The sequence below is a fragment of the Narcine bancroftii genome, chromosome 5 (assembly GCF_036971445.1).
Source record: "Narcine bancroftii isolate sNarBan1 chromosome 5, sNarBan1.hap1, whole genome shotgun sequence".
In the NCBI taxonomy this organism is placed as follows: Eukaryota; Metazoa; Chordata; class Chondrichthyes; order Torpediniformes; family Narcinidae; genus Narcine; species Narcine bancroftii.
In genome coordinates, this window is record NC_091473.1 from 86,571,758 (window position 1) to 86,585,037 (window position 13,280).

General features: G+C 38.7%; 1 protein-coding gene across 1 annotated transcript in view; it reads right to left on the reverse strand.

Moving 5' to 3' along the window:
* Positions 1–13,280, reverse strand: part of nmnat2 (nicotinamide nucleotide adenylyltransferase 2) — a 127,512-nt gene that overhangs the window by 11,726 nt on the left and 102,506 nt on the right. Inside the window, exon 7 of the mRNA XM_069942358.1 lies at positions 4,801–4,881. Within this exon, the coding sequence (XP_069798459.1) occupies positions 4,801–4,881 (81 nt within the window). The remainder of the gene's footprint in view (positions 1–4,800; positions 4,882–13,280) is intronic.

A 13,280-nucleotide genomic window follows, 5' to 3' on the forward strand; every position in this document is an offset into this window, starting at 1 on the left:
TGGAATGTTTTTGTTTCATCTTTTTGCCTTTAATGTGATCTATAAGGATTTAGTCGAACAGTTTTTCATGTTCTTGTATGTAGGCACTTGATATTATTGAACAGAGTGAGCAAAGGCAAGAATGAATTGCCAAAATACCCCAGATCTACTTGTCTCCCCATTTAAATGGATGAAATAACAAACAGGCAACACTTTGGAACTTGCAGCACCTTTTATTGATCCAAAATATCAGAAAGTTTGCTCAATTGTTTTCTTGGCATGGTGGCATGGTGGTGCAACATATAGAGATGCAGCTTCACACTTTGATGGCCCAGGTTAGATCTTTCGTATGGCCCCGCTTGCCCAATGGCTTCTGCTGTCCTACCGGCTGCCCCGACAGCTCCCGCTGCCCCAACAGCTCCCAGCAGCAGCACCTGCATTGAGGGGGTCATGAACGGAGAGAGGTGAGTGGGGAGATGGGTTGTGGGCTGACGGCATCATAAGCCCACCCCTAAGCAACTGCTTGCAGCAGCTGTACATTCAGGTCAGGCGGCGGATTGCAGAGCTCAGCGGATTATCCTTCCCTGAGAAGGGTTGGAATCGGTGTCTCGGGGCTGGCCATTCAGAAAGGTATGACTTTTGGCGTATGGGTGAAGAACCTCCGCCTTTACAGACAAGTGTTTATCCTGCTTGAAAGTGCCTTTTATTTTAACATTACATGCACCTGGTGGAAGAGCACCTCATGAAATCCTGGGCGTCAACACCTAATCTTCAATAGGCAAAAACAAATGGCAGAGAAATCTCCTATAATGCATTATTACTATGTGTCAAAGCATGAAAATACTGTATCCCCTTTTGTGTTCATTGTGGAACAAAAAGGTGGATTTGTGTGGATTCTCACAACATGGAAAGTTTGGATGGGAAATCTTTTCTTGTTCCTGATGTGGGTGGTGGTGTGATTATTATGTGAATTTTGAATTGCTCTCTTGTTCCTACATCTGCACTGAAAGTGAATATTATGCAATTCAAAGCAACTGGGTTTAGGCAAGGTCACCATGAGTGGAATGTTGCATAGTTTGACCTTTGCCACAGCTTTCTCTATTACAGCTCAGTCCAATTTGGTAGTTTTTGTTGCAACTGGGGGCAAAATGGCAAAATGAACTGCTTCAATATAATTTTTAAGACTGCAGCTAAAAACCTCCAATGACATAGGAAATTCAACACTTCTTATTGGACACAGTGGACAAAATCGATTTTCCTTCTCAATTCCTGAGTACGTTATGCCATCAAACACTTGGTCTGTGTATCAGCTGCTGAACCCATCACCCTTTATTCATGCAGTGAGCTGGGTAGGACAGAAACAGATGTTTATCTAGTCATTTCATGGGAAGAATGCCTGCAGCTGCTTCAGCTGTATTTGTGTTGCTGGAAACTTGCAAATGTTTGTAAAAAGTTTGAACCCTTATTGCCAGGCTACTAGAATTTGGCCCATAATTTGCTCCTGTCCAATTGGAGTATTCTCTGGAGTATAGCACAAATTCTAAATGAGAGAGAAAAAAAAACACTTGGGGCTCGTGTTATAAAACTTGAATAAATCCAGAGATTTTACAAATGCATCACATTATATCATGATATTTTTTTTTAAATTATGCATTGGTGAGTGGGAGTTCCATAAACTCACAGCCATAAAAGGTAATATAGATTAATTCAGTAGTATTCTATTAGATTGCAGAAAAAAATACTGGGTTTCCATTGTTTGATAAATAATGTTGAAATGTGGTTTGAGAACTGCAGATGGTAACAAACAAATTTAATTTGGCGACTCAAGCACATGGAATCTATGCAATGATTGTGGATTAACCAAGTGCTTGCACTGTGGTAGGAGTTTTAGTCAAAAGGCCAACAGCCTTTCTCTGAGACTTCTTGTCTCTCCTTTAACTCATATTTGTTTGTACTTTGAATCGCCTCCTTTTATATCATCGATTCATCTCCATAGCAATCATTCAGCAAATCGGCAGCACACAACATTTCCTGTTATGTATGGAAATCTTCGTGAATATGTTGCTAATCTCAGTGGAATTATTCAGTGAGTCAGAGGATGCGTTTCTTGTATTAATTGGAACATTCTGCTATCTTACTGTTTTCTCTGTTCTGGATGTTCCTTTCGACTTGAATTCTGATTGATTGTTCGAACAATGGTAAATAAAATCAGACAATTAAAAATGGGACTGGATTGAGGGTAATAGTTGGAACCATTTGTCAGTGTTGGGGAGAGAGTAGCAGATTTTGAATACTGGCAAAACTATGGAAGACTACCAGGGAACCAGGTGTAAGTTAAGAATATTTGTGTTCTGCAGAATTGAATTAAACATTCTGCATGGCCAACTACACACCAGAAATCAATCTAAAAAATGTTCAACTGATAACCTTTAACTGTAACTGCAAGACTTCACATGAAACAAAGTCTCAGGAGCCAATTAAACACACAGACAATTGGGCAGAACACTATAGGATTCACACTTCAGGATGGGTTTCTAATGAATTTGAAGCTCGAGGAAAACATTGATTTGTTGGGTCTATGTGCTCAGTGTGTTTTACTCCAATGTTGTCATCTCCCAATCTATACTGAGCCATAATATAAAACCATAGAACACTACAGCACAGAAACAGGCCCCTTTGGCCATTCTAGTCTGTGCTGAACCATTTTTTTTTGCCTAGTTCCACTGATCTGTACCCAGTCTATAGCCCTCCATACCTCTCCCATCCATGTACCTCTATAAATTCTTCTTAAATGTTAAAATTGAGCCCATATTCACCACTTCAACTGGAACTTGTTCCACACTCCCACCACTCTGTGTGTGAAGAAGTTCCCCCTCATGTTCCCCTTAAATTTTTCCCCTTTCACTCTTAACCCATGTTTTCTCGTTTATATCTTGGTGCAAAAAGCCTATCTACATTTACTCTGTCTTTTCCCCTCATAATTTTAAATACCTCTATCAAATCTCCCCTCATTCTTCTGCACTCCAGGGAATAAAGTCTAAACCTGTTTCATCTTTCTATGTAACTCAGTTCCTGACATCCTAGTAAATCTTCTCTGCATTCTTACCATCTTATTGATCTTTCCTGTAGTTAGGTGACCTAAACTGCACACAACACTCAAAATTTGGCCTCACCAATGTCTTATACAACTTTACCATTACATCCCAATTCCTATACTTTGATTTATGAGGCTAATATGCCAAAACCTCTCTTTACAACCTGATCCACCTGTGACACCACTTTCATAGCATTATGTATCTGTATTCCCTAGTCCCTCTGTTCCATTACACTCCTCAGTGCCCTACCATTCACCATATATGTTCTTTCTTGATTTGTCCTTCCAAAACGCAACACCTCCCATTTGTCTGCATTAAATTCCATCTGCCATTTTTCAGCCCGTTTTTCTAGCTTTGAAAACCATTTTTGCTGCCCACAATGCCACCAATCTTAGTGTCATCTGCAAACTTGCTGATCCAATTTATCACATTATCATCCAGATTATTGATATAGATGGCAAATAACAATGGTCCCAGCACCAATCCCTGAGGCACACTACTAATTGCAGCCCTCCATTCTGAGGAGCAATCATCCACCACTACTCTCTGGGTACTCCTGTCCAGCCATTGTTCAATCCAGTTCACTACTTCACCATGAATACCTAGCGTCCTGACTAACCTCCCATGTGGGAACTTGTCAAAGGCCTTATTAAAGTCCATGTAGTCAACATCCACAGCCTATCCTTCATCAACTTTCCTGGTAAACTCCTCAAAAAACTCTATAAGATTCGTTAAATATGATCTACCATGCACAAAGCCATGTTCACTATCCCTAATCAGTTTACCTAACACTGACATCAGCCTCACTGGCCTAGAATTTCCAGAGTTACTTTTGGAGCCATTTTTAAACAACAGAACAATTTGAGCTACCTTCCAATCCTCCAGCACCTCACCTTTGGTTAATGACACTTTAAATATTTCTGCTAGAGCCCTGAAATATCTACACTAGCCTCCCTCAAGGTCTGCGGGAATATCTTGTCTGGCCCTGGGAATATATCCACTCTTATTTGCAAGCACATCCTCCTCTTTAATCTGTAAAGGATCTGTGACCTCACTGCTTATTTTTCTTTCTTCCCACGACTTTGTGCCTGTTTCCTGATTAAAATAAAACCATTTAAGGTCTCCCCATCTCATTTGGCTCCATACAAAGCCGACCATTCTGATCTTCTAGGGGGCGAATTTTGTTCCTTACTATCTTTTTGCTCTTAATATACCTGTAGAAACCCTTCACATTGTCTTCCAAAGCAACCTCCTGTCTTTTTTTAGCCTTCCTGATTTCTTTTCTTGCATTTTTTTATATATCTCATGTACCTCATTTACTCCATGTTGTCTATACCTGCAATACACCTCTTTCTTCTTCTGAACCAGGTCTCCAACATCCCTCAAAAACCAAGGTTCCCTATGCCTTCTAACCTTGTCTTTAATCCTGACAGGAACATACAAACTCTTTACTCACAAAATTTCCTAATCTCCCTACTTCTGAATCGGGGCAATATCCTTGACATTTGGGATGGCCCAATATTAGTCACTTTTAAAATGCAATATTTTTTGTCAATTTAAGTGCCTAATTGTGATTGTTTAATATTCTTAGTTTACAAACAAATGCTTTGAACAGGGCATTCAATGTAGTGCAGTCCTCTCGATGGAGAAACTTTGCATGTTAAAGTGCCATGGGTACGTTTCTCCGATGAGGAGTCTACTTTTATGACAAAAGTGATTTACTTACCCACAAAAGTGAAGCGTTCCACGTGTGGGCGGACACAGCAGATTTTTCCCAGACTTTCACCCACCTTGCCCAAGATTCGAACTGTAAGGGAAATCCAATAGAAAACTGGTAATAATAGGCAGTGTCAAGTTAATAAAATATAGAAAATGCATCTCCTTGGATGGAAGGAATTTATCTTTTAACAGCAACTTTTGCCCATAGAAAACTTCAAAGTACTTTACAGCCGCTTTGTCTTCTTTTGTTTTATTGTAACCAGAAGCAAATAAACAGAGGAAGAGCTATCAGTTCATCTTTTACTGAAACCAATGTCTCTCAAGTAAAACTTCAGTGCCTGGGTACAATTGTGTTTTGAGAGTCATACCATGTATTACAAAAGAGTTCTTAAAGATATACCATGTGTGTGCATTATAGCGCGCGCATATACGCAAACACCTTTTCTGTATGTGGAGCTCTTCTGTAAGCAATCAATTTGTATGCAGAATACTCAACAAACAGAAAGCAAATGAATAAGAGGCAATATGTGTTTCATAAAACACTTGATTGAGAAATCACAATGTTCTTTGTTAGATAGGGTCAGTTTACTCCCTACCATATGCGTACATTATAATGCGTACATTATATGCATATTTTGCAAAGCAGGCACCCACCCCCCGCATTATATGCATGTGCGCACTGTACAAGAATATTTTTACATGTTGAAAGAATGTGCTAAATTAATAATGGGTGTGGGAAAGTTGAACCAGCAATTTATAGTGGGCTTAGGAATAGCAGCATTGAAAAAACGCGCACAATTTATAGCGGCCATGGGAAAGATACAATTTATAGCAAGCATGGGAATGCTATAGCCAACATTAGAATGTAATATCGGCAATGAAAGAATGTATACAATTTATAGCGGCCATGGGAAATTTTGATCTTGGGAATATCTCTTTGAACTGAATGCCATGATATTCCTATAGAAAAGACAATCTGGCTAGAGCACTGCATCTTATCAATAGGCCCTTTCATACAGTCAAAAAGCCTGAGTGTAAAGGTAGAGATTCTCTGGCCTTATGTCGGGAGACTTACCTCCATGAATGCGCCCTGGCCAGGCTCCAAATCACTAACTGCAATCTCTCTTGGGTCCCGAAGTGCCTAATGTTAATTGCCTAGACCTGTCCCTGAGGGAGGTCAAGTGCCTCTGGTTTGAAACAACATTAGAATTAAAATCCTGCTCAACTCTGAAGCCTGTCTTCGACCTCTTTAATTGATTCCTCCCAAAATTTGTTGCAGCAGGATATGGTCTATATAATGGGCGATTGATACCTCTGGGGAAAGTTGATTGGGTGCTAATTGAAGGAGTTTAACTGTAACAGAATTTGTCTCATGTTCTATTTAAATACAAATTGCTTTTGTCATTTGGAATTTAGAATATGCTACACCTGCGCAGTATATGCTTGTGCGCATTATATGATTATACAATTTATGATTTTCTGTGTGTTATATGCATGTGCACATTATATGAGTGAAAAATACCTTAGTGTGAGAGGTTGTAACTTAAAGCAAGAAAACCTCGTCAGTACTACAATGAAGGATCAGTCCAAAAGGGTCTTAAATCAACAACAGTCTGAGTCTGAGTCTAAGAACAAAATCAATTAATCTATGAAGACTGAAAATGACTGGATGAATAGATTAACTCTTAGCTGCTAACATCAGCAGTAGGAATGGTCAGTGTGAACATGTGCTGTAAAATTCTATGATTCTGTGTTGGGAAATTTGTCAGTAAGTGCAGAGGATAATTTCCAACTTCCTCCCTCGACACCTAACTCCTGACCCTTATATCAAATACAGAACACATTTTGGAAATTACTGGAACTTGTGCAATTGGATGATAAATAATCTTGAACTTGAACTAGAACTGTGTGGGTACAAGTTCATCTTCAGATGGTAGAGAAAAGTTGACCGCTGACTTGGAACTCTTAGATATAAAATCAAGTGTTTAATGAACTGCTAATTTACCATTGCCTGGTTCACAATACAATTTAAATTGATTGTCAACTATAGTATTCTTTAATTGTACAATTGAGGAAGGTCTCATTGTATGAAAGATAAACATTCAACATGTGACTTGTAATTTCTTTTTTTTAATTTTTCAATATTTTTATTGGATTTTTACAGAAATAGAACATAAGTAAAAGCCATTAATCAAAGGTAATATATAAAAATATACAGAAAAATAAAACATATAAACTCAATATCATAACAGTCAAACAGGAACAAAAGTAGTAACACAATTACAACATATGGCTAACTGAAAAAGATAAAAATAAGTAATTATTATACCATACTACAAATTCTAATCCCTACCTTACCATTAAAAGAAACCACAAGGTCACAAACCAAGATCCAAGTGATCTTATAAATTACAAAAATAATTGGTAAAGGATCCCATAAACTTAGAAAATTTAAATCTGTTACAATAGAAGAACATCTGATTTTTTTTCCAAAGTTAGGCCTGCAATCATATCAGATAGCCACTGAGTATAAGTAGGAGGGACGGCAACTTTCCATTTTAGATTGGTTGTGATCTTTCTGATTCGCTTTTTCTTGACAAATATGCAATTCATTTGGTAGCTGACTTGCTATCAAGGCATATCCCAATGACACAGGAGTCAAAGGAACCAGAAATACCACAACTGTATTATTACACCACACACAAATACTTATGTTGTCAATAATCCTTGCACAGTTTTGAAAAAGTGCATTGCATTTCACTGGTCTTGATACAAATTCAATATAAATTAAATAGACAAACATTTTCACGATCTTTCCATTGTTATGGGCATGCACTTAAAATGGAACTATATTGTTCTCTGGTTTGTTGAAAATGTGTAACTTCATTGTTGAGAGTTCTTTGACAAATGTTTGCTGAAAGATGTTAGGAATAGAAAGCAGGAAGCCTAGTTATCAGTGGGAATGATGTGCAGGTAAGTGTGGAGCATCAATACCATCCCTTAAAACTGCGGCCCTATCCAGGTTCAGTAGTTGTGCACATGATCACCAGGTGTACACATATCTTTTGCTTAAGGTATTTGTATGGTTGAGCAACTCCACCCACCTCTGAAGAGCATCCCCAAAACCCCCATCCATTCACTCAATTGGTATAGATGTTTTCTTTGGAGAAATGTCTTCCACCATGAATATTATTATGAATGTGGCAGAATCTGCTCTAAATGATTAACCTGGTAGTTTCTGAAGCAGTCATACCCTGGAGCTTCATAACAATTCCACTGAAATAAATGCAAATTATATTGTCTTCAACTCAACATTATAAACAAAAAATAGCTCTAAAGACTGACGTGCCTTTAATAAGCAGTTACGGATTTCAAATGTAGACATTTAACATCAATTTATTTAAAGTTATTTGAGTTAATCTACATCAAAATAGGACAGATAGGAATATCACAAGAGCATTTTAAACATTCCTAACTGAAGGTCACAATTGTGACGTATAACTTCAAGTGAATTCACCTTGACCAATTTAGATGTTGAACAAACTTTTTGTTTGGCATGGGAATGCAAATAAAAAAAACAGATGAGAACAAAAATAACTACAAACACATGATCTACAAGAACATATAATAACTGAGGTATTGATTTTATATTTAGTCTTGCACTGAACAGTACAAAATTGGCCCTGACGTTGGAACTAATTTGGTTGTCAGGGGTGGTTGGAGAAGGTTAGACTGCCATCTAGAGCACTTGTTGCCAGCTTGCACTTTTGAGTTAATTATTGCTGTTTCTCATCATGAATATACAAAGAACACAAAAATATGGTAAATATTTGCAGCATGCATTTTTAGATCAAACATAAACAACTGGACTGTTTCACAGATGGATTGCACCAGAATTTTGTGATTGGGAGTCACTGAGTAGTTATTCAGGCTAAAAAATGGATTTCCAGTTTCTTGAAGAAACATCTCCAGTGGATGTGCATGTATAGAAAAAGCTCTGAATGGGGAATAGTGTTAAGTGGTAGTGTGTTAGGCCCACATTTGTTTTACTCTACATCAACAATGTTTACTGAAGAGTCATAAGCTCTACTAGACTATTCGTGGACAATTGTTTGGTATACTGTTCAATTAAGTCAGCTGATGACGAGGATGCTCTCCTAAAAGATCTTGATAGCATGGTAAAATGGCCACAAAAATGGAGCATGCAGTTCAATCCTTCCAAATGCAAAACCATGTGTGTCACCAGGAAGAGAAAATCAGACAAAACATCGAACAAAATCCTGGGTGTCACCCTTGATGAAACCAAACAGACCAAATACCTTGGCATCAAAATCCAGAACAACCTGCATTGGAATGATCAGACGCATCATACAAAGGTGAAGGCAACAGGGGTCCTAAAGTTTCTGAGACACAACTTCCATCATTGTTCAACTTCTGTCAAGGAGAAGTTATATTTCACCCTTGTCAGACAACATTTTGAATGCGCAGCAGCTGAAATGGGACCCATAGACAAACAAAAACACTATTACCATCGAACGAGTCCAGAGACAGGCAGCCCGATTTGTCACAAATACATATGGAAGAGAAGTGAGTGCTACAAAGCTCTTGGATTAATTAAAGTGGAGATCTCTCCAAGACAGAAATGACCCACACCGCCTGACCTGTTTTTACAAAATGCCAGCTTGATATAGACAACCAATTCTACACTGAACCCAAGCCCGCTAGGAGCAGACGAGTGCACGCAACCCAATTTGTAGTGCCATCTTCCAAGGCAGATGCTTGCAGCAATTCATTCTTCCGCCGCACAATTAAAGCATGGAATAATCTTCACTCTACCATACTCACACAACCAGACCCAATTAAATTCACGACCGTTCTTCTTAAAAAAATCTCCTCTTTAAACACACCCTCCCCCACTTCCAGATTAAATTCCATATGGAATATTTTGGAGGATCCAAGAACAGAGATTTCTAGTGCAATATCAGGCCACATGGCCACTAAACCTGAGCTGGGGGTCATTCTCCACATCAGCCATCTACTTTAATCCCCCTCTCTTGTTGGCTCTCTCCCCTACAAATTCCTGCTTTGAAACAAAGACCTATTCCACTTTCCAAACATTTCAATGTGCTGTTCATGGCTGATACTTCCACAATTAACCATTTGTGTAAAACCATTTTTTTCAAAATTTGTTCTTGATTCTTTTTGTAAGCCTCCAGAGTCTGTGCCCTTTTATCAATCATTATGACAGACCAACAATACCATGCTAAAGCTACTCAATTAGTTTTCTTCACTTGTGAATCTGCAGGGGTCATCTACTGCATCCAATGCTTGCTTGTGATCTTCTCTACATCGGAGAGACTGGACGCGGATTGGAAAATTGCTTTGTTGAGCACCTTGGTTCTGTTTGCTGCAATAGTGTGGATCTTCCACTGGCCACCCATTTCAATTCCCTGCCCCATTCCCTTGTTGACATGTGTGCCAATGGTCTCTTGCCCTGTCAGACTGAAACCACCTGCAAATTGGAGGAATAGCACCTCATATTCCGTCTGGACACTCTCCAATCAGATGGCATTAACATCAACTTATCTGGTTTCCATCAGATACCCTTCCCTCATCTTTCTCTGTTTCCTTTTCTCTAGCTCTGTCTGTCTTCCTTTTTCCCTCTGTCTCCTTTCACAGAGCCAAAAATAATTCCTCTTCCAATCAATTCTCAGCTTTCCTCTCTCCTGTCCTCTTATCATATCTAATTAACACCTTTTGTCTGTTGGTCTGTACTACTAACCCTTCCCATTCTTCTCTTTCCCCCAGCAATACAGATGCCTGCCTGCTTTTTCTCATATCTTGGAGGAACTCAGGCCTGAAATATTGGTAATATACCTTTACCTCCTATGGATGCTGCAAGACCTGCTGAGTTCTCCAGCATTTCTGCAGACTTTCATTTTTCACTCTTTTGAACACCAGTGTACTCCATTAACTTCAATTAACTCTTGCATGCAAAGGCAGTCTCAGCCTCATACTGTGAGACCCTGATCACAGACAAGGCTTCCAAAACCAATTGGAGATATGCAAACAGTCCAGAACAAGCTGGAGGCCTTTGGCAGATGGCCCACCCAGAGCTTTATGAGATGCCAATGTACACAATGTCTCTCCAGAGTATTAAAATAGTTAATAAGACATTTTAAAATAATTAAATTATAAATAATTTAATTACAAATAACTAAAATTAGTAACCAACCTTATATTTTGCAGACCACAATCCCATTCAGATCAATAGGTTGGGATTTCCAGTGAAAATACTGGCGATTCCAAGCAAGATCCTTCTGTAACGTTGTATTCCAGGGAGATTCAAGCATCAATGGGTAGTTGAGAGGACAATAAATTTGGGAAATTTTTGTTCAGACAGGAGTCTCAAAACCTGCAGGTTCGTAAGCTGAGAAATGCTTGGAAACTCTAATCCTAGCGATTAGTTCAGGCAGACTTTTGGAATTCATGTTACTTAATTTTATCAACACCTCAGTAAGTTTGTATCATATTACTGATGGGATGCATCAAAACTACATAATTCACTAATTTTGCCCTTGATTTATTAGAATGACTTAGCATCAGGCCTGTACACTGCTGAGTGTTTCCTGAAGAGGCAAAAGAACTTCAGAATGTAGTTATGAATCTTTGATTGCAATTATACAGAATGGTTGCCAGACAGAAAAGGGACGCAGCCAATGTTGCATACCCAGATCCCAGAAGAGACCTCATGTATCTAACAGATGCTTTGAAATATTTCTGGAGAGCAAAAGTTATTGGCTAAATGCACAAATGCAAAGTCTATAGATTCAATCCTGAGTCCAGGTAAGACACAAAAATTACAGGGGCTCTGTAATTTGTTTGATATTGCAGAGAATGTGAAGGAAAAATGTATGGAACAAACTGAAAATCTCCAATAAGCTGAGACTAGGATTTATATGGGGATAAGATACAAAAAGGGAATGCAAATAAAGGAACAAACAAGTTGCAAAGTCCAGGGTTGTGGATCATGCCCAGCTGATCAATTGCATTAATATCATGAGAAAAGTAGTGGAGAGACATCTATGTTTGCCGAAGAACCAGTATACAAAGTCCTATCATCTGAAAAAAAATATGGTATTGATGGGAGAACTAGAAGAATTCCCCTAATAGAATTGAGTTCCCCCAAAGAAATGGAGTCCTTACAGGATGTACAATCGGAGGAAGCATAGCCTATGATAGCTTTTGGAGGTTGAAGATGAGTAATGCCATGTTTATTGTTTTCCATCTCTGGAGACAGAGAGAAAGGTACAGAAATGGAAGGGAAGAGTCAGCTACGGCAGGTTAAGGTGAAAGCAGGATGGAAATGGCAGAAAAAAGTGATGAAATTTGAGTTCTGTATGTGCAGGAAGCAATATGGTCGATATGTACTGGAATGAAACAGGCTGTTCCATGTATTCACAAAAGGCAAGCATTGCTTGAGCTCATAATTTCCATTGTTATTATCTTTGATCTGCAGAAACTGAATGGAGTCAAAGGAGATGTTGCTGTTTTCTGCAATTGGAAAATATCTGCCATCCATGAGTCAGGTGCATGTGTACCTCACAGGAGCTTAGGCCCTGAATGGTGTCTTGGTTCATCAGCAGGTTATTATCCTCCTCTAACCCCTCTATTCCCCAATGATAGGCAGGTATGATGTGTTTATAGTGCTAACAATGCCCTTTTCTTTATCTGTAACTGGAAACTCCAAAATAAAGCTGCCTGAAAAGAACAGGATCATTTTTTGTTGTTGTTTGAATAGTAGATTTGAGCAAGAGTAGTTCATAAACATTTTGTACTCTCAGATGTCATGACCACATTAATGGACTGTTAATGCTTCACATCACACATCTCATCTAGACTGATGTTTATAAAAATAAATGTGTAATTTCTTCGCTGCAGTTGTTAGTGTTACGAGCCCAGACAACCCCAAAACTCAGCAACAATAGATATTCACTAAGACAAATGGTTACTTAAACAAAAGTTGCTTTTAATTATCTTTAAACATGAAAATAGAATCAAACTTTAACTTATCTCAATTGACTTACTTAACCTAACTTAGCCCCCCTTCTAATTCTAAGTGCACGTGTATGTAATGTGTGTGTAAGTTTAGTGAAGTTCTTTGGTTTACAGTCCAATCTCACTTTTCATTCCTCCAAGTTCACTGGTTGCAGGCAATTCTTATACTGTTCACAGAATTTAACATTTATAAAGTTCACCAGGCTTCAGTGCTCGAAAGGTAAATGGATACCGCTCAGGAAGGTTCTTGTCAGTTTTCAGAGGGAGATTTGTTGTTCCTTTTTATTCAGCCACTTCAGTGTCTTGCTGAAGAAACTTTCCGTCCCCTCAGGGTTCTCCAGATGATAACCTCTTTCTTTCAGGTCACCACAGAGTTCCTTTCTGTTTCTCTTATTCCAAGTGAAACATTAGATAGCCAGTCCACTCCTC